This window comes from Gopherus flavomarginatus, chromosome 2 (genome assembly GCF_025201925.1).
Source record: "Gopherus flavomarginatus isolate rGopFla2 chromosome 2, rGopFla2.mat.asm, whole genome shotgun sequence".
NCBI classification, from domain to species: domain Eukaryota; kingdom Metazoa; phylum Chordata; order Testudines; family Testudinidae; genus Gopherus; species Gopherus flavomarginatus.
In genome coordinates, this window is record NC_066618.1 from 87,311,301 (window position 1) to 87,329,064 (window position 17,764).

At 42.7% G+C, this 17,764-nt stretch overlaps 1 protein-coding gene across 2 annotated transcripts in view; it reads left to right on the top strand.

The window, feature by feature from the left end:
- PDCD6IP (programmed cell death 6 interacting protein) overlaps positions 1-15,812 on the top strand; it is a 59,578-nt gene extending 43,766 nt beyond the window's left edge. For both annotated transcript variants that reach the window (XM_050937938.1, XM_050937939.1), the window contains exons 14-18: positions 4,639-4,773; positions 5,944-6,038; positions 12,184-12,319; positions 12,977-13,158; positions 15,151-15,812. In XM_050937938.1, coding sequence (XP_050793895.1) covers positions 4,639-4,773; positions 5,944-6,038; positions 12,184-12,319; positions 12,977-13,158; positions 15,151-15,316 — 714 coding nt within the window. In that variant the 3' untranslated portion in view covers positions 15,317-15,812. The remainder of the gene's footprint in view (positions 1-4,638; positions 4,774-5,943; positions 6,039-12,183; positions 12,320-12,976; positions 13,159-15,150) is intronic.
- Positions 15,813-17,764: the final 1,952 nt, after the last annotated feature.

The window sequence follows — 17,764 nt, forward strand, 5'->3', positions numbered from 1 at the left end:
GGAAGAGGCACCCCGGGTTAAATTAGCAGCACTAAGCCCTAGAGCTCGAGTGACGGGGCCATCAGGAGAGCCCAGGTGGAAAAAGAGAGGAGCTGAAGGCTCACCAGAAGCCACAAAGAGTCAGAGCACTGAGAGAGAAGAGGATCGAGATGTTAGACTGCCCAAACCAAGAGACCGGGGAATGCCTGAGGCCCCATACATATGTTATGCCTGCGGGGAGTGGAGACATATAGCTGCACAGTGTCCCAATGCTGAGGAGCCTATGCAGTGTAACCTGGGGAACTGGGCAGACCCATGCTCCCTAATCCACCTTGTGGCGGTCTCAGTAACCCCATATATGTACACCAGACCAGTAAAGCTAAATGGGGGTAGAGACCACAGCACTGGTTGATACAGGGAGTGCTGTCACGCTTGTCTCAGGGAAGCTTGTGAAGTGTAGTCAGCTGCTGCGGGCTAAGCGTACGGGGATAACATGCGTCCATGGGACAGTTGGTTGCTACCGCACCATCCCAGTAAAAATTGAGATTCAGGGGAACACTACTGAGGTAGCAGCAGGTGTAGTCTCTAAACTCTCATACCCGGTGCTCATAGGGAGGGACTTCCCATGGTTTGGAGACTTACTCCCAGTAGGAGGATTGGAGAAAGAGGGGAATCCTGAAGTTAGTGAGGCATCCACAGTAGACTGTCAACCCCCAGTCTTCGCTGAAATATCCCCAGATTTATTTTCCATTCCCAGACATGGTAGAAAGTCGAAAAGGGAAAGGAGGGCAGCTAAGGCCTTGGGAACCCAAATACTGGCCCAAAGCCAGAGCGTCGCTCTTGTAGGTAGGCGGACCCGAGCAGCTGAAAAGGAGGACACCCAGGAGGGAGAAGCTCCTGAGTCCGGCCCCCACCCTAACGCTTATGAAACAGTAGAGGCAACAGAGACTGGGCCTCTAGATCTTGGGCAGATTAGCCCTGGAAGAGGAAATTTTGGACGGGACCAGGCTGAAGACCCAAGGTGCAACAACATTAGAAAGGAGGTGACTGAAATAGATGGGGTCCCCGTGGAAGGGAGAACACAGGGACCAGGACCCTACTTCATAATGAAGAAGAATCTCTTATACCGAGTTACATCAGTACAGGGGCAGAAGGTAAAGCAGATCTTAGTACCTCAAAAACACCAGAACACCGTATTAAGTCTTGCGCATAGTCGTCATTTGGGGGGAGCACTTGGGGGTAGAGAAGACCCTGGCACGAGTCCTACCACAGTTCTTCTGGTCCGGAGTACATGAAGTGTGAAGGTACTGTGCGTCCTGCCTGGAGTGTCAGCTGCACAGTCCCCGTCCCCACCTGAGGGCACCTTTAGTACCCCTTCCCATCATAGAGGTCCCCTTTGAGCGAATAGCCATGGACCTAGTGGGACCCCTGGAGAAGACGGCTCAGGGCCACCAATATATACTTGTTGTTTTGGACTATGCTACTCACTACCCGGAAGCTGTCCCCCTGCGGAACACAGCCTCTAAAACGATAGCCAAAGAGCTGGTGGGGATCTTTGCCTGAGTGGGGCTACCAAAGGAGATATTAACAGACCAAGGAACCCCATTTATGTCAAAGCTAATGAAGGACCTCTGTACGCTGCTCCATATACATACCCTGAGAACTTCAATTTACCATCCGCAGACTGATGGGTTGGTAGAAAGCTGTAATCGAATCCTCAAGGCTATGATAAGGAAGGTGGTAAGTCGGGACGGGAAGGATTGGGACACCCTACTGCCCTACCTTATGTTCGCTATCCGGGAGGTACCTCAGACCTCAACTGAGTTTTCCCCATTCGAGGAGTTATATGGACGTCACCCCGTGGCATACTAGATATCGCCAAAGAGATTTGGGAAGAGGAACCCAATAAGGGGAGAAATATAATAGAACATGTAATACAGATGCGAGACCAGATAGCCCGTGTCACCCCTATTATACGAGAACATTTGGAAAAGGGACAGGCGGCCCAGGGAACCTATTACAATTGCCAGGCAAAAGTCTGACCGTTCCAACCAGGGGATCGAGTGATGGTGTTGGTACCCACGGCAGAAAGCAAGCTTCTGGCCCAATGGTAGGGGCCCTATGAGGTGGTTCCCGTGGGGGAAGTAACCTACAAGGTGCGGAAGCCAGGACGCCGAAAACAAGAACAGATTTATCACATCAACCTTCTGAAACCCTGGCATGCACAAGAGGCATGAATAACTATCTGAAAAGACCTAACCCAGGAAAGCAAGCCTTCCAAACAGGTGAGAGTGTCTCCCAATTTAACACCAGACCAGAAGAATGAGGTGTCTGAGATGATCTTCCGGAACCAAGATGTGTTCTCGACAAAACCAGGTCAAACAACCGAGACATATCACCACATCATCACGAACCCTGGGGCCAGAATAACAATGAGGCCCTATCGGGTGCCAGCGGCCAAAAGAGAGGAAATAAAAGCAGAAGTGAGAAAAATGCTGGAGTTGGGGATCATCGAAGAATCCCACAGTCAGTGGTCCAGCCCAATCGTGCTGGTGCCCAAACCTGATCGTACCACAAGGTTTTGCAATGACTTCCGGTGACTAAATGAAATATCCCAGTTCGATGCGTACCCCATACCTTGCATAGATGAGCTAGTGGACCATCTGGGGAATGCTCGGTACTTGACTACCCTAGACTTGACAAAGGGGTACTGGCAGATTCCCCTTGCGGAAGATGCAAAGGAAAAGACTGCGTTCTCTACACCAGAGGGTCTTTTCAATATACTGTCCTCCCTTTTGAACTACATGGGGCCCCAGCTGCTTTCCAGCGCCTCATGGATAAGCTATTACTCCCGCATAACAGTTATGCTGCTGCCTACTTGGACGATGTGGTCATTCATACCCCAGACTGGGAAACCCACCTAGAGAAGGTGGAGGCAGTTCTTGATACCTTCAGGCGAGCTGGCCTTACAGCAAACCCTGCCAAGTGCTCTGTAGGGTTTACAGAGGCCAAATATCTTGGCTGCATTGTGGGAAAAGGTCTGGTAAAACCCAAGTGAACAAGTTGGAGGCCATCCAAAATTGGCCACGACCACGTCGCAAGAAACAAGTCCGGGCATTCCTAGGTGTAGTGGTGTATTACCGATGATTTATCCCCCACTTTGCCACAAGGGCAAGCCCCCTGACTGACCTAGTAGAAACCTGTGGACCTGATCTGGTGAGGTGGTCTGATGCAGGAGAGGAAGCATTCACAGACCTAAGGACTGCCCTCTGCAGTAACCCTGTCCTAATAGCCCCTGATTTCACCAAGGAATTTATCCTGCAGACGGATGTGTGAAGGAAGTAGGGTTACGGGCCGTTCTATCACAGATGGTCGGGGAGGAGGAACACCCAATTCTCTACCTCAGTAGGAAACTCCTTCCGAGGGAACAAAAATATGCAGTGGTGGAGAGGGAGTGCTTTGCCGTAAAATGGGCCATGGAAGCGTTGCGCTACTACTTGCTTGGGCGCAGATTTGTTCTCGTGACCTACCATGCCCCTCTTCAATGGATGCAGCGGAACAAGGAGAACAACACAAGGGTGACCAGATGGTTCTTATCCCTCCAACCTTTCCAGCTCTGTGTGCAACACAGAGCAGGGAGCCGTCATGGCAGTGCCGATGGCTTGTCACGTGTGCACTGTCTGGCTTCCCAAGCTGCCCAACCCTTTGGTGTTGAGCAGGGGGGTGGGATACGTGACAGACCCAGGCCAGGGGGGTGCAGGAGTCTGGTAGAGGGCAAATATACTGGTCACTGGCTGAGTAGTTTTCTGTTCCCTGAGTGACCAGAGCAGGGTCTGCACTAGAGTAGTCAGGAACTTGCTAGAACCAATTAAGGCAGACAGGCTGATTAGAACACCTGCAGCCAATCAAGACAGGCTAAGCAGGGCACCTGGGTTTAAAAGGAGCTCTCTCCAGTCAGATGGGGAGGAGCCAGAGGAGAGGAAGTGTGTGTGAGGAGCTGGGAGCAAGAGACACAAGGAGCTGAGACTGAGAGGGTGTGCTGCTGGAGTACTAAGGAGTACAAGTGTTATCAGACACCAGGAGGAAGGTCCTGTGGTGAGGATAAAGAAGGTGTTTGGAGGAGGCCTTGGGGAAGTAGCCCAGGGAGGTGTAGCTTTCACACAGCTGTTACAAAAGGCACTATAGACAGCTGCAAATCCATAGGGCCCTGGGCTGGAACCCGGAGTAGAGGACGGGCCCAGGTTCCCCCCCTACCCCACCCCCAAACCTCCCAACTTCTGATCAGACACAGGAGGAGTTGATTCAGACTGTGGAGGAGATCACTGAGGTGAGCAAATCTGCCAATAAGTGCAGGACCCACCAAGGCAGAGGAGGAACTTTTGTCACACCTAATAAACTTTTCTACAATTTCTGTCTCTGCAGAGGTTGAGATGTTCCTTACTTCCAGGAGGAAGAAACTGTTTCTTAATGACAGTACGTCATTCATGTTTACACCAAATATTTTAAATGCAAAAGTCTCTTAAATACACTACACATAATTGCCTTTAATCCTCGGAGATATTTCTGTGTTGATGTTTGAATGCCTTGGATTTTAAATTTCAGGAATTTTAGACATCTCTTGGGGCCAAAACTCTTCATTCTATTCTATTTTTTTTGCAGAATGCACACCAGGAATTTTCAAAGATGAAACAATCAAACAATGAATCTAATTTAAGAGAAGAAGTTCTGAAGAATTTAGCTGTAGCAAATGACAACTTCGTGGAACTTGTAGCCAATTTAAAAGAAGGCACAAAGGTACAGTAACCTTAGGGAGACAGAGTACATTGCTGTGTACATGCAAAACTATATGTAAGCAACAGCAAAATTTCCAGTTGTGTCAGATGCACTCTTTTCTTTGGCTTACTGTTTTTACTCTTTTTTTCTCTAAAATATGTATCTGTATAACTCTGAATTGCTGCAGTTTTAAAACTTTTGTCATGTTTGTATAAAGACTTAGGGCTCTCCCTTACAAACACTCACTCACTCTTGTGCCAGAATAACAAAAGATGTGAATTACACCTTTTTAGTTAGATTTAGTTAATTCAGTGCAAGACTCTGTAGACCAGCCCTAGTATTTGAGGCATTTTTTCCCTCCATCTACAGTGATATCAGGTCACTTCATAGAACTTGTATTTGTATGCATTACTGTTTGTGTGGTCTGGAGAGAGATCAGGAAGGCCATACTCAATTTGTCTTTATTTTTGTTGACTTTTGATACTGGAAAGTTGTCTATGGACAATTTGTTTTGCTTGTTTATCAGTAAGAGATTAACATTAACCCTATAGTAGAGACTACTAGTGTTTATGTAATAGTCTCATTTTAAATTTTATTAAACTAGTATCTCCTGTTTAAATATTCTGATCTCCGTTTGATCTGAAACAAATTTGTCTTCCATTTATAATATATTTGCAGTTGCCCAGACTAGTTGATTGATCTAGTGCAGTGGTTCTCAATGTGTGGCCCAATTAGCATACAGCTGTGACCCAGCTGTGTGCTAAAGGCTGCAGGGCCTGTGTGGCTGGGGTCCAGGCTGCCCTGCTGGCACAGCGGGGTCTGGAACCCCTAGCTGCCATGCTCTACCTGGCACAGCTGGGTCCGCTTTTGGCCCCACTCTGTGGAGGGGTCTCGGGGTGGGCACTGAGTGTAGGGGTCTTGAGGCTGGGGGATGCAGTGGTTCTCAAGTAGTTTTGAGAACCACTGATCTACTGCTTTTCCAACAAAGAGCAAATGTATCTCTGTGGTGTTGTTTTACTAGAATCAGAAGTTTTGGGCCATGAAGTGTCTCTTCATAACTGAGTCAATTTATAAAAACATGTATAATGTAAAGAGTTAAACATTAAGTTGTTTTTTAAATGGAGCGTGAATTATGCTTATGTGGATCTTAAGACTATATTCATTGCAATATGTTCACTTTCTTTTTGATAGTTTTACAATGAATTGACAGAAATCTTGCTGAAATTCCAAAACAAATGCAGTGACATCGTTTTTGCCCGTAAGACTGAAAGAGATGAACTTCTAAAGTAAGAATCTAGTATTTTGTTTAAGCGCTAACGAAAGTAATATATTTTAGTCATAAGTACAATGGTTGTGCTTACTGTGGTACTAAACTGAGAGGAGGAAGGATGGTTCTCTGGATAAAGTACAGCTCTCATAAGAATATGTTGTTCCTTTCTAACACATTAAAATTATTTGAAAGGATTATCAAAACAGTGGTAAAGGGAGCAGTTGAACAAATTATTAAACTTCCAGGAATCTCTTCACAAGATGCCTTTATCATTTTTATCCTAGCTAGTGTCTGCATAATTTAGCCTTATTCATGCTAGTATCTACCCCTTTAAAATTTTTTCAGATAAATACCATTTAAAGCTGAAGATCATTGCCTCAGAATTCATTATTTGTCAGAAATTACAGTTGTCCTAATGCTTTGGATGTCCTCTGACAGATATTTGGAGTTCACTTGTACTAAACAATTTTCCTCAATGTATCCTGTAGTAGGGAATTCTCAAGTGGTACTTGGTAAAATGAAGAAGTATTTCCTATAATCTATTTCATACTCTACTTTTGTATAGATTTTTTTTTTTTTACCATCCTCATTATCAGTGTCTGTGCACATTCCAGTAGCACATTAAGCATGGACTACCTTTCTGTCATATCTTTGTGCTCTCATCCTCTCCCCAGGGTGAGAAGCATGTGCAATGGAATGTCTTGTTTAGGCAAATGTTTTTTAATATGCATGTTGCTATGTATTTATGTCAGAAAAGGCAAAGTCAAAGAAATGCCCCTTCTGCTTGGGGTAAAAGGTGATGAGGGAGCTCCTGTCACGGTCTTGGACCAGCCCCTGAGAACTTTCTCTTGTTGCCTTTTTAACTTTGTGGCCTTTGTTCTATGATAACTTAGTTGTACTTCTCTGTACTAGTCACTTGATGCACTGCTTTTCCATATACTCTAAAACTAAGTCTGTTCATTTTCAGAATGCTGCTGCTTCCACAACTCCTCTGTTGCCTTGAGTGTTTTTTCCTCACCTTTCTCTGGATCTTTTTATTTCTGCTATACTTCTGAAGGGAAGTATTCAAGTTGAATGCTTCAGGTCATAAGGTCATCGTCATCTGGCATCAGGAAATCATCCTGCCCCTGTGTGCCCAGTAACATAAACCTAATGCTGCCCATTCAGTCTACTTCATTGTGGTGATCTAACATAAGGCTAAGATTTTGTCATGGATATTTTTTATTGAAAGTCATGGGCAGGATGCAGGCCGTAAACAAATGTACACACAGTAATGCAGTTTTTACTACACCAATACAGAAGCTTTTTAATTGCCCATTAAACCTTATATAACTTTGACTACTGACAAGATTAATTGTTAGTGTAAAATGATCATTTACTAACAGTTAGAGCGTTCCACATTTCTGAAACAGCTTGTTGTATTGTGCCAGGTTTGTCATCTCGCAAGATATCTTTGTAAGACAAAAATGATCTTTAGCAGTCCACACTGTTATCGGGCACTAGCAAACTAATCAGAGCTATTATGATCAGACTGGAAAGCGATCTTAAGTTGCACCAAAATTTTACAATGTCAGGGCACTTCATTTCAGAAACTGCACTGCTGTAGCTGCAAAACTCTGCTTTTGCCAACTCTTCTTCAAACATGGGAATAGACCTTGCATCACTAAATGTATGTGTATCAAGAAGTGTGGGATGATGGGGATCAAACGCTCAGCAGGCAAAAAAAAGGCTGGCAGCTGGTTGACAAAACTCTTCAGAACCAGCCATGTAGGCTTCCTTAGCTAACAGATTGTCAATTGTGTCACTGAAGGACTTTGCCAACTGACAAGATCGGCCAAGTCATTTGCTGCCTTACAGGATCTGATTTCTGTTTTTTCATAAGCAGTGAGAGTTGCCATTATTCTTGGTGCAAACAGTTCTAATGCTGCGGTATCTGCTTTTATTTCCATTGATTTACTGAGTGGCCACATCTTCAGCAGATGAATTACAGCTTCACTCCCACTCCTCAAAAAAAATCCACATGATCCTGCAGGTGGCTGATACGAAAATGAACAGCTTCAAACCAACTGTTCCACCATATGGTTACTGGTGAAGGTGGAATTGCAGGCACTTTCCTTTTGCTGGAACGATTGACTGAACTATGTTTTGTGGGCAGGGCAAGCAGTAAATGCACTTTTTACAGCAATGACAATTTCATTTACTTTTCAAAATGTTTTTCTCCAAGTTTTGCCCATTAAGTTGAGAAGAAGTGCCGTGTATGTTACGTGCACTGCATTTAGAAAAAGTGCTTTGAGACTCTGCTCCCAGGTTTTCTTCATATATGCAGCATTGTCAGTGACAAAAGCAGTGACTTTTAAAAAAAAATTCCGTATTTCTGAAGTGTTTCCACCACTGCGTGACTCCGTTTTGAAGTTAACAGTCTTCAAACGTACACACGCTGTTTACAAAGACTTCAATTCCAAACTATCTTCCCCTTGTTGGCTTGAAGTTTCTTCAAAAGACAATCAGGGATATTCACTATGTAGCACCCTGCAGCATCAGTAGTTTCACCTGCTACGAGACCAATTCCAAAACACTGATTCAGCAGTTCTTTCAGCTCATTTACATGTCTTTCAAAAAGCTTTGGCAAGTATGTTTTTTGGAGATGATCCAAGGTAGGTATAATGCCGATGTTATTTATGAAGCTTTCCAGATAGCTTTTCTTAGCAGAGTAGTCTAAGACATGTAGTAGAACGTTAGCAGTGCAGAAAACCTCTGTAAACATCTGTCCTATGATGCATCTGTTCTTCGGTCTTTACAGTAAACAGGTCATTCACCATTTTGTGTAGTTTAGCTTCTTGCCCAGACCCGATTCAAGGCCTTGTGCCCTACCTTTATGCAAAGTACTTTCTGTATGTTTGTCACAGCTTGCGTTTCGTGTGTAATCTACAGGAGCGTTACATGCTGTACAAAACATCAGTCCGCCACTTTCATGATTTTCCATTTGAGTATTTTACTATTTCTCTGCTTAGCAGTTGTTTGCCATTTTGCTCCTCAGTGTACTTTGGGATTGCCATTTTTTCTCTCACGCAACTAAAGCTCCCACATATGCTCTTCATGATTGACTGCTCAGTTACAAAAACCTTATTGGCTAAGCAACAACCAGGGCCAGCATTAGGCTGGCTGGGATCCAGGGCAGAAACTAAGGTGTGTCCCCTGGTTCTGAATGAATGGAATTTTGAGGCAGTTGTAGAGGTCTCATAAAAATCACGGAATCCATGGCTGATTATTAGCCTTATTCTTATGCCTTTCAGTGACTAAGCCAGCATTGTCAAATGCTTGAGACTTGAGTACCAGAGTGAACTGTGGTTTGATCTTGTGTGACAGTTATGTTGTCATTTAGATTAGTCAACACTGTACAAACAGTTGGCAATAGCACAGCTTTTCAGCCTTCACATGTAGGGTGACAGTATCATGCTGCAACAGTAATATGTACATGGATAAGATTAGTACAGTAATATGCTTCTTGAGGGTCAACCACTTGGCCCTTTTCTTGCTTAAAAGAAAGCTTATCAAAGCTACATATGTTCTGTCTTTCTAACCAGATCATCTTATTCCCCAAAGCATTGGTGAAGGCTGCTTGTTACTGAAATTAGTTGGAGAATGTCGCTTTAATCAGTACACATGCCCTATTGACGCTTAATCCCCAAATCCTATCCTATCCTTTTTTTTAGAAGTGCTTTATATGGAAATTGTGCTTGTAAAGTAAATCTTAACATTTAATAGAGTTGTTCGCCTGCCTGCCACATCAGGCCAGCAAAGAGGAACCTAAAGTTTCTCCACTGTGGTATATTTGAGGTGAAGATTCCCAAATTCACTTTTAAGCCTGACAGTCTCACTTTCTCAGTGTATGGGGTTAAAGCTATAAAATTAGTGCAAACAAAATATTACCATCATTCTGTCAGTAGTTGGTTAATGTGACTAGCTCTGTTACTGCTTGTACTAAGAATTGATCACCACCAGAAAGTTGTTGTAGCACAGGGTAAGATGACCAGACTCTTCAGGATATTTGTAGTACATCTCTACTAAAAACTCTTCTGCATTATGCAAAATCTAAAATCCTAGTAAAATATTAGTCAGTATAACACCCCCCATCCCCCAGGTAGTTTCTTGTTTGGCACTGGAACCTTTGGAGCCGTAATTTGACAGGTTTTTTTTCATTTTCATGTTAATTAAGGTATAGGAGGAACATTAAAATGGACTTGACTTCTAGCATTGTTGTAAGAGCTTTGTAGTTTGAAAGGCTAGTTTTTATTCTTTAAATGGTTTTTAAGCTGGCTAAAATACCATAAGTGTGGTGTGGGTAGGATTTTTTTTTTTTAAGTTAAGCCCTGAGCTTTATGCTTAAGAGTAGATATCCTAGTTAGTTGTTGGATCTCGCCCCTAAAAATCCCTTCACCTAAGATGTTGCAGTCTGTTTGACACTTTTGGGATGTGGTATTTAATAAATAGTAGTTCCACTGTCTGCAGCAAATTGAGTTTGGCTGTTCATATAACCTTTCTTATAAAAACCCACCAAGACAATATTGATCTCTTGTTCATAAGAGATCTCTCATTCCCTTAACTGCAATGACAATTTTCTTTCTCGCTTAACCAGCCAGACCAATAGTTGTCCAGTTTTGTCTCCCTCTTCTGAGTTGACCTTCATATTTGTCATAGTATGAAACTCAAGTTTATTATTAGTGAGATTGGAGAGAATGATACATTTTTATCTTTGTCAGTTTTCTATTTCAAAATGCTATGTATAAATTTCTAGCTGTGACACTTTTTGATTTTATCTAATTTATCATACTTTTATGTGAAATAGACTTCCTTTAAATGTTAAATGGTTCCCAAAGAGTCTCAGTAGAATTGGCCAAATCTCAAATATTTAATTTTATCCCAACATCTTTGAATATGCTACATCTCAGAATGTCTGACTTAAATCTCCAAACTTCTGGCTTGGAATTCCTATGGAACTCTAATATAAGAAAAGGGTGGTAGTTTGGTGTTACTTTTAGTATCTTATATTATCTGAACTCTCTGTGTATCTTGTAAGATGCTTGCTTAATAAAGTTTAATTAAAGAAATAGAGATCGCATGCTGAAGAATGTGAGAACAAGTGTTCTGAGAGCTTCAGGTTTCTGGCAGTTTGCATATTCAAATATTTTCCCCTGCTCTCCCAGTGCTCTAAAAAAACCACCTCCAGGAGGGGTGTACCTACCAGTGCTGGTGCACTGTCTACACTGGCGCTTTACAGCGCTGAAACTTGCTGTGCTCAGGGGGCTGTTTTTTCACACCGCTGAGCGAGAAAGTTGCAGTGCTGTAAATTGCCAGTGTAGACAAGCCCTTAGACTGTTCATTTTAGTCCAGAAGATCATATCGACTGGAGTATCTGAGACTGACTTTTCCATCCTACTCCGAAACATGGTCAGTCTTGCTCTAAAGTAAATAAAAATGTATGTAATGTGAAATGATTTGTGCTCTGTATGTGAAACACAGTCACTTTGCAGAGTAAAGATTTTTGTATCGGTATGTCCTAGTCTAGCGGTACGTTTTGTAACCTAAGAGTAGTCTACACTAATAGAGAGATTCTCACTAGCTTGGCTTGAACTAGTGTGTTTAAAAATAGCAGTTTGGACTTTGTGGACTAGCTGCCCAAGCTTGGACAGAGGATGGTGGGGAGTGGTGGTGTCTGAGCTTGAGTGGTTAGCCAGAGCCTTAGCCGCTGCTGTAACATCCACACTGCTGTTTTTAATGTGATAGCTCGAGCCTGTCTGCCTGGACTAGGAGATATGCTGTAGACACACCTTTCAGAGACGCTCAAAGTTACTGAAATGTTCCTGATTTTTCTGGAAGTATGTTTGTTTTTTCCTAAAGCTTGGCTCACTTAGTAAGCTATATTCTGGGTGGATTTGGAGCCCAAATAGGAAATAGCTGTGCAAATTGTTAAAGGGATTGGCTGGAGGAAGGACTGAACAAGATGAGATCATTCTCCAGTCAAAAGTAGGTCCAATATTAAGTGTTACACTTTAAAATAAGATGGGCACTGCCAGATCCTGACTCGTCTTGCTTCAGGTTGTTAGTGAACAGAAATATAAAATTAGTCTAAAATCTAAACCATACTTTCACTCTTTTTATAGAGACTTACAACAAAGCATTGCTAGAGAACCCAGTGCTCCCTCTATTCCTTCACAGCCTGCATACCAAACTGCAGCAGCTGGGGGAAGTAAACCTGCTGCATCAACTACTCCAACTCCCGCACCCAGAACCATGGTGGTAAGTAAAGGCTTGTGTTATATACAAGTTGATAACAGATGAGTCATGCTTTGTAACATTATTTGATTATAATAACTTTTAGCAGTCTCTTTAATGTATTGGAGTACAGTAGAACCTTAAAGATACAAACACCAGCGTTACAGACTGCCCAGTCAACTGGAGGGATGGGGACATGCTGTTTTTACACACACCCCTCTGCAGGCCGGGAGCAGATCAAGCTGGCAAACTCATTCCAGGCCTGAGTAGGGAGCTCAGCTGCTGTTGAAACCTGGCCTGGAGCATCAGCTGCTGGATCTGGAGCCTGAACTGCACAAATTATGAACATTTCAGAGTTACTGACAACCTCCATTCTTGAGGTGTCTGTAACTCCAGAGGTTCTACTGTATTATATTTTAACATCTATTGCCAAATCAAGGGGGGGCGGGAAAGCATTCAGGAAATGTCACAGTGGTTGCAATTAATAAGGTTTATAGTTAACTTTGTTTCCATTTTATCATCTTGCATTTGTCTCAAACTTTCTGGAAAGTTTGAATTAAGCAATTATACAGCAACATAAATGTATAACATTGTGTAAAGCCAAAAAATCCTTCTAGAATTGAACCTGGTGCTTGCCTTGAAAAACTTGGTCTAATTGACTCTTTTTTTTTTCCTTTTTAGTCTAGTAAACCACAACCACCAGCACGCCCTCCACCACCAGTGATTTCTACAGCAAGTGCTCCTGTATCGACAGCCACTGGAGCTACTGCTTCTCCAGCTCCTCTACCTGGTTCATCTGCGGCTAGCACTGCACCATCACAGGCACAGGGACCACCTTACCCAACCTATCCAGGATACCCAGGGTAAACTATAAGAATGCTTAAGTAGTTCATAGATAATCATTTTTTGCTGCTGTAATTAGATTATTTTGTTAAATATGAATTGAATTTAAATAAGCTGCTTTTAGTGGACACTGGGCTTTTGTCTTCTGTTAAGATCTGACGTTTCTTTGATTTGTCATGTCTGCAGTTCAGATACATGTTAATTCTTAAACTGTGGTCTGTGGACTGCTATGGGGGTCCTTGCTTAACTGACTAGTCACAAAGTGCTGGCTTTCCTTGCTTCTAGTTCTTGCATCATATTAAAGTCAGCTAAAACGTATAATGATTGCTAGAGCAATATCATATAGTTGCAAATGTGAGGACCTATGATGGTCCACGATACTGATTCAGACATGATTAGTGCACTTTTTCAGGGAAGGATGGGTAGGCAGGAGGGGAAGAGTTTGAGATGCTCTTGTAAAAGGGCTTTGTCTTTAGTTGGTTTATATGAAGAAGCATTATAAATAGAATTTTACAGACCTCCCTTCTGTTTGCAATATTGGCTTCTTGTTTTATAAGTAGTATTGGGTATTCACTTTTATATCTTATGTCCCTTCCCTCTTTGAGACTAGTAGCTAGACTGTGGGAACCTCCCAAAATACCCGTACTTGGTTTGAGTAGCTTATAAAAGTAGCTTATAGCCTTCAATTCTGTCTTGCTGATGTAAGAGCTATGTACGTATGTACCTACCATTGTAGTGAGTTTTATATTGCGACATGCTGAGGGAAGATTCATGAAGTAGAAATCAGCTCTTCATTTAGCTCTTGCACGTAGTGCATTTTGTCTAAGAACTAAAGAATTGGTATTGCCACTCTTTTAGTGACAGCAACAACCTACGCTCTGAAAATCCCAAATTTTAATTTTAAAGAGCCTATTTTAATTTTGCAATTGTATTTAGCTTTTTCAGATTCTATCTTGGCTTCTTGGTTGACATGGGGTCTGCCTATAGGGTGCAGCACTAGCAGTTCTGGGTGAACTGATGAAGTATCTTTGTGATCCTGCTTATTAAAGACGGCTTGTGGCATCTCTAAGGGTGGGGACTGAGTCTTGTTGGGGAGAACTGTGAAGACTCTAGCAAGGGCGGGAGGGAGCTTTCGATAGCTTGCTCTGGCACTCTGCAAAGCTGCCAGGAAAGCAAAGGGAAGGAGTCGTCATCATCTGAGAACCCCTAACTCTTCCTGTGGTCACCGCCAGCAGTACATATATGTCCTCTTGTCTCCCTTTCCTCTGGTACCTGCTGCTGTGTATGTCCTGTATATCCTCTAACTGCCTCAGACACAAATGTGAAAGGAAGAATAGAGAATTAAGTAGCAACTAGAATCGACACTGAGAGGAAGAGGCTAGTAAGGGAATCCTATAGAAACATCTGGATGACCTCACGAGATGAGACTTCATTCCCTGCTGCCTAGGAGCATACCCAGAATTGGGAGTCAGCTGCAGCTCCTGCTAATGCCTGCTTATCTCCCTGTGGACTTTTCCCACTCCTGCCTCTCTTCCACCTTGTAGCCTAGAGCGAATGGGATATCTCCCTTTCTGAAGCAGTCACTTTTCCTAGTAGTCCCCTTTTGTTGTTGCAGTGAGTACTGCCCCTGATTGAACACTGTGTTATCCAGGCAAACCTTGTCTTAACCAGTGAGTTGGAATGGTCTGAAAATACTAAATAAATACAATTATATTCAATATTGTTTTTAAGAAGGGGGGAAAATAGGTGAAGAACGGGGTCATGGTCTTTCTAGTTATGAAAAGCTGCTGGTTTTTTCCTTCAGCTGAATTTCACTTCAGGGTATTGTGTTGCATTTAATAGCTGCTTCCTAAAAGTTATGTGCAGTAGTAAATGCTGTAACGGGGGAAACAAGTTGAAACTGTCTCCTGTGGGTTTCTTGCCTTTTTAGCTTTCTCTCTAATGCTGCATCCTATTGCTGCCTCAGTATTTAACTTGCAATTTTTGCAATTAATGGATACTGTTTTCCACAGGTATTGCCAGATGCCAATGCCAATGGGCTACAATCCTTACACCTATGGCCAGTATAATCTGCCATATGCACCACAAATGTATCAAAATCCTGGACAAGCACCATACCCAGGACCTCAACAACCTGGATACCCTTACCCTCAACAGCCTTATTACCCACAGCAATAACATGTCTGCAAAGAAGATCTGCTTGTTAAAAATGAGAAAAACTTGCAATAAGCATACTAAAACTTTAGCTCCAATTAATGTATGATACTCTACTGAATGCAGTCTATAGCTCCTGTCTGTTAAATACTCAAAGCTGTATTCCAGTTTCTGACTGCACTAAACTTCTTGAGAGATTTGCTGCTGCTGCAGTCCAAACACTAGGCATGATGTGATCAGAATTAAATTACAGCATAATTCAACTGTATGAAAACTGTAACTGCACTTAAACTAAACCAAAATGTTTCTTTACAAAAATCTTCATTTCAGTAGTAATGGGGATATTTGAACAGTGCGTGCACTGGGTGTGATATATTTTACAGAACTACATAGGGTTTCCTTCTATATTCTGTTGGTTTGTATCTCTTTTTGTTTTTGAGTTTAGTTACTATTTTGTCTAATCAAGGCCTTGTAAATCATATAAGTAAATAAAAAATAAATGATGTAAGAATAGTTTAAATTTTTTTAAACATTTGCTATTCTCATTACCATAAAAAAAAATTTTGTGTGACTTATTGTGGATTTGTCCTTTGACTTCTGCTGGTTTACGAAGCAGAAGCAGCTGTTCCATAGTTAAGATTGCAACTGAGTTTCCATTTATTCCACCTGCAAATCTGCAAACCAAGGAACAACCAGCTCAGCATTGATTGGACTAAGTCTGTTAGAATTTATCTACCAAATTTGAAGTGAAATTGGCTAGGGATTTGAATTAGGACACACTAAAAGTAGTTGTTCAGTTCAAAAAGTGTTTAAAAGTTTTTGCCACTTCATGGCCGCTTACACTTTTCTCCTGCCACCGTTTCCCCCTCCCCCAAACCTCCAGAAAGTTGGGAGAACTGGCTGCTCACTGAATTCACCAATTCAAGGTTAGGGGCATGGGCATAGCACCAAAAATGGGCTATTCAAACTCAACTTCTCAAAACAAGATTGTCAATGTTTTCTGGCCCATGTACTCCAGGCTTAAAATAGGGATCTGATGACTACTGTAGACCTCCTCTTCCATATTTTAAGAAAGAGACTATAGCATTTACGTTTTGAGGTCTCTCAGCAAAGAAAAAGGCTAAACAGTTCCCTATGGGAGCTTGTCATCAGTGCAATTTTGTAAATTAAACCATGTTAAAAATGGCAATAGTTACCACAGCTAGATGACTTTTTGTAACACTTCCTCTCTTTTCTCACCCTAGAAGAAACTTTTAAAAAAAAGTGAGCTTGCTGGACAATCATCTTAACTCCCTGCTGAGCTGCCTTTCCTCTTCAGTCCCTTGCTACCCCTAGAGGTTCTCTAGCTATCTGCATCTGGAATGATCTTTCCAAGGGCCAAGCGTAAATCTGCAGTAATGTGCTGTTCTTGGCTCATGGTTTTGGGTTGGGAATGTTTCTGTAGCGGTTGACCTACTTGCAGTGTTCTCACCTACCCATCTATAGCCACATAACTGAGACCTGAGAGGCTTCTGTAGGCTTTGAAGCAAGGAGGGGAACACACAGGGGAAGCAGCGTGCACCATTTCCTTCCTTAGCAATGATGTGTAGGCTTGCATTTCATTTTATGTGAGGAAGCTGGTTATGGTTCAGGGTTTTTGTGAAACATCTGTTAACCATGTCCTTGGGATAGCCTGCATTTCTAGAGGTGTATATTTGATAAGGGATTGGATAATCTGTATTGCTGGTTGGTCTACAGTATGACAAAATCCTGCCATAATGCCATGGGTCAGTTTATTTTAGATTTTCTGATCTGCTGCATGCAATGTATCCTTTCTAACACAAATCTTTCTTTTGCCACTTTTCATAACTTTTACCACTTTTTCAAATTAAATATCTGATGTAAACAAATATAATTAAAACATGCCTTAATGTTTTAATCACAACTTTATTGCCTTTGAGGGCGCCAGTCACTATGACATCTGAGTGTAAACCTCTTCTTAAATAAATTTTCCCAAGCCTTTTTTTTTTTTTTAAAGGAAATTATATGCCGGGGGAGACCAAGCCCTGAGCTGCATGTGGCTCTTCTAGAGGTACTGTGGCTTGGGGCACCTCTGTCTTCCCCATTCTCTGCATACCATACTGGTAGGGGGAGGAGTTCAGGGCTTCTGCCAGAGATGACTGATGCCTGCTGAGAGTAGGAGGAAACAATTTAAATGTTCATCCCCCTGCCTCCCCCCCTCACCCCCCAATAGCATGAATCGCATCTCCATCTTACCCTCTGTGGCCCCTCCCTGCAGTTCCTAAGTGTTTGCCACTGCTTCTCTACCCAGAGCTAACAGCTGGAAGTTGCAGGGAGGGGCTACTGCTTTAGCTCCAGTGGGAGAGGCAGTGGCTCTTCCTCCAGCTCTCACTGTTTGCAGTTGCCTATTGCCAGCTCCAGCAGCGGCCATGCAGGGAGGGGGCCTGGCAGCACCATGTGACCAAGCAGGAC